At 35.8% G+C, this 3,775-nt stretch overlaps 1 protein-coding gene across 1 annotated transcript in view; it reads left to right on the top strand.

The window, feature by feature from the left end:
- NRK (Nik related kinase) overlaps positions 1–3,775 on the top strand; it is a gene marked incomplete at its 5' end in the record, with an annotated part of 69,163 nt that overhangs the window by 32,820 nt on the left and 32,568 nt on the right. Inside the window, one exon of the mRNA XM_077776190.1 lies at positions 3,559–3,626. Within this exon, the coding sequence (XP_077632316.1) occupies positions 3,559–3,626 (68 nt within the window). The remainder of the gene's footprint in view (positions 1–3,558; positions 3,627–3,775) is intronic.

The following is a 3,775-nucleotide window of genomic DNA, read 5'->3' on the forward strand; positions in this document are numbered from 1 at the left end:
TGATCCATTCTCCATTGATGGACACTTGGGCTCTTTCCATGTTTTGGCTAATGTTGAGAGTGCTGCTATGAACATTGGGGTACATGTGCTCCTATGCATCAGCACTCTTGTAACACTTGCTTAAATTCCTAGAAGTGCTATAGCTGGGTCCTAGGGGAGTTCTATTGTTAATTTTTTGAGGAACCTCCACACTGTTTTCCAGAGGGGCTGCACCAGTTTACATTCCCACCAACAGTGTAGGAGGGTGCCTGTTTCTCCACATCCTCGCCAGCATCTAGAGTCCTCTGATGTGCTCATTTTAGCCACTCTGACTGGCGTGAGGTGATATCTCAGTGTGGTTTTGATTTGTATTTCCCTGATGAGGAGGGACACTAAGCATCGTTTCATGTGTTTGTTGGCCATCTAGATATCCTCTTTGGAGAAGTGTCTGTTCATATCTTCTGCCCATTTCTTCACTGGATTGTTTGTTTTTTAGGTGTGGAGTTTGGGGAGTTCCTTATAGATTTTGGATACTAGCCCTTTATCTGATATGTCTTTTGCAACTATCTTTTCCCATTCCGTTGTTTGCCTATTAGTTTTATGGATTGTTTCCTTTGCCATGTAGAAGCTTTTAGTCTTGATAAGGTCCCAATAGTTCATTTTTCCTCTTGATTCCCTTGCCTTTGGGTATGTGTCAAGTAAGAAATTGCTGCAGGTGAGGTCAAGGAGGTTGTTTCCGGCTTTAAACTCTAAGGTTTTGATGGTTTCCTCTCTCACATTCAGGTCCTTCAGGTCCTTTATCCATTCATGTTCCTGGATCAGTTGATCTCTCTTTTCCTCAGTTTCTTTCTTGTCTATAATTGGGTCTTCTAAATCACTTATTCTCCTTTCTGCCTCTTCAATACGTGCATTGGAAGCCTCCATTTTATTATATATTTCATTTATTGCATTTTTTAATTCATCATAACTATTGTTAAGCTCCATAGTGTTTGTAGCCATAGTTTCTCTGATGTCCTCCATGCTTTTTTCAAGCCCAGCGATTAATTTTATGATCATTGTTCTAAATTCTTTTTCAAGAATTTACTCGTAGCGGTATTTGGGACTCTCCACCATGTGCCGTTTGGCTTGTTTCTTGAGGTAGCCCTAAAGGGTGATTAATTCCAACGGGTTTTCTTCTTTGGTGGCTTCTGAAAGTCAGCTTAACTTCTTACCTGCTTCATTTTTCTTTACTTACCCAGGGAGAAAGCAATCTTCACCTGTCGAGGGGAGGCGGAATAACGTTGATTAATTTCACTTTTCTTGATTGAAGATGTCGAGCCCTGTTGTAAAGGCCTAGCTTATTCAGCTTCCTTCCTCCTCCTCATCCTAAATAAAAATTTCTTAATCACTAAGGATGACCATGTGGCTGGGTGAAGGGCTCAGAAGTTCTTGCCTTATTAATAGTGGGGTAGAAGTCTCATTGTTGTTCTTAATCAGCACAAGGGTTCCAGATCAGTATATTTCTTCCTTCTAGATGCTTCACAGTATTCCACTATGTTGTCTTTCATGGACAATTTTTCTTTTTAAATATTTAATTTCTGGGGCACCTAGGTGGCTCAGTCAGCTGAGCATAGTGGGTTCAAGCCCCACGTCAGGATCTGTGCTGACAACTAGCTCAGAGCCTGGAGCCTGTGTCAGATTTTGTGTCTCCCTCTCTCTCTCTGAACCTCCCTTACTCATGCTTCTCTCTCTCTCTCAGAAATTTAAAAAAAAAAAACATTAAATATGTTACTTCTGATACTAACAGTCCTCTGAAGTGAATAACAGAGTATTACTTTATAAATACTAATCACTGGCAGAAGGAACATAAACAGGAATGTATTATTCAATTACAAAAGTCCTTATGTCTTCCTCTCTGCCTTATGAAATTATGACTTTACTCCTACTCTTAGATAATAATTATTACATTAAGCATGCTTCTTTAAACAAGAAATATAATGAGTTATGCCTGACTGGTTTGGAATACACCCTTTGTCTCATACATGCTATTCTTACTAATCATCTTCTCATTTTTTGGACAAAATAAAGCCAATTCATATTAGGCATTAGCTTTTCTTATTTTTGGCCTTTATTTTTTCTGAGTAATCCTGGCCTCTGGTTTACTAGTGTCAACAAACTTTCTGATATCAGTTTCATGAACCAAGGAGGACTAGACTGAGTCAATATGATGCCAGGTATGAGAATCAAATGTGGAAAAAGTCAGATGCTTATCGTCCATACTGCCAAACATGTGGTTACATTTGGAAATACTCATTAGCAAGGCAGGTGAACATTAACAACACTTTTCATTTCTTACCTATCACAACCTTGATAAGTCACTACATAGAGGACAAAATAGCATAGTGAGTTTATAGAAACTATAGAATGACTTTATCAGCATGAAAATCCTAGATTTTTTAAAAAATGTAACATGTTGGGGCGCCTGAGTGGCTCAGTAGGTTAACTGTCTGACTTCAGCTCAGGTCATGACCTCATGGTTCATGGTTTTGAGCTCCACCTTAGGCTCTGTGCTGACAGCCAGCTTAGAGCCTGGAGCCTGCTTTAGATTCTGTATATCTTTCTGACCCTCCTCCCTCACACTGTCTCTCTCATCCTCTCAGAAATAAATTGTTTTAAAAATTTAAAAAAATTTTAAAAATGTAACATGTTTAATTTTTCTAGTGTGACTGCCTCATTGAATGTCAGAATAACTTATTCTTTGATTAGCTAAAAACTATTTTAAGTAGAAACCTAATCATATAAAACTAAATGAGGCAAGATAACACTACATGGTCCTATCTATTAATGTTGGCAGAAAATTATCTGTCTCATTGATGGATGCTGACTCATTATATGTGCTCTTCTCTCAAGCATTTTGCTCCATTAAATGAAGTAATAATTAATAGAAACCAAATTAATTCATTTAGAATTGGAAAAGTATTAAAAAAAAAGAATTGGAAAAGTATTCGGAAAACTTATTATCACAATACAAATTATTAAGTGAAAAGAAAACATTACTTTCTTAAAGGTAGGACATTTTTTACTTAAGAGATTTTAATGATGTATTCTGTGTGTGTTACAGCTTTTGAAAATCTAGGTTTATCTTAAAAGGGTCAGTGAGTGAGAAGTTTGAGCTTAAATTCTGAGTGAGAAATTTGGACTTGATATAAAAAGCAATAAGAAAATACAGAACATTAAAATAGCAGTTGGGGGACCAANCTAATTACATATATTCTTTAACTTGATGTAAATCCTTAGAAAAGTTATTTTCCTCTCTGGAGTACAGATTCCTCAATACAAAAATTAGAGTGTTTGATTATATAATATCCAGAAACTGTTATTATACCACAATTGAAGGATACCATCAGAAATTATGGTTAACCCACAGTAATGTTGCACTAATATTATGAAAATACAATCTATTTATTAAATCAGATTTTATATTTTGGATTTCTAGGAAAATATCTCTATATGAAGAAAAGAATCTTCATCAATAGATTAATAAACTCAAAAGAATTTATGATAAAAATTTTTACCAAAGTATTGCCTTGTGTCTTTAAGGTCCAAGAGAGATCTACTTCAGTGTCTTACAATCAAGACTGTGCACACCATGTCAAGTTCTCTTCAAGGTATGTGTCTCTAATTTCTATATTCAAATTTCTCAAAAGTAACTATCGCGTGGAAAATTAAAAGGTATTTATTTGACACTAAGTTTTGTGTAAAGTCAAAACTAAAATATTAATGACAATAACCATAATCATTATTGTTGGCCCACATT

Source organism: Crocuta crocuta, unplaced genomic scaffold (genome assembly GCF_008692635.1).
Source record: "Crocuta crocuta isolate KB4526 unplaced genomic scaffold, BGI_CrCroc_1.0 scaffold1027, whole genome shotgun sequence".
Taxonomy (NCBI): domain Eukaryota; kingdom Metazoa; phylum Chordata; class Mammalia; order Carnivora; family Hyaenidae; genus Crocuta; species Crocuta crocuta.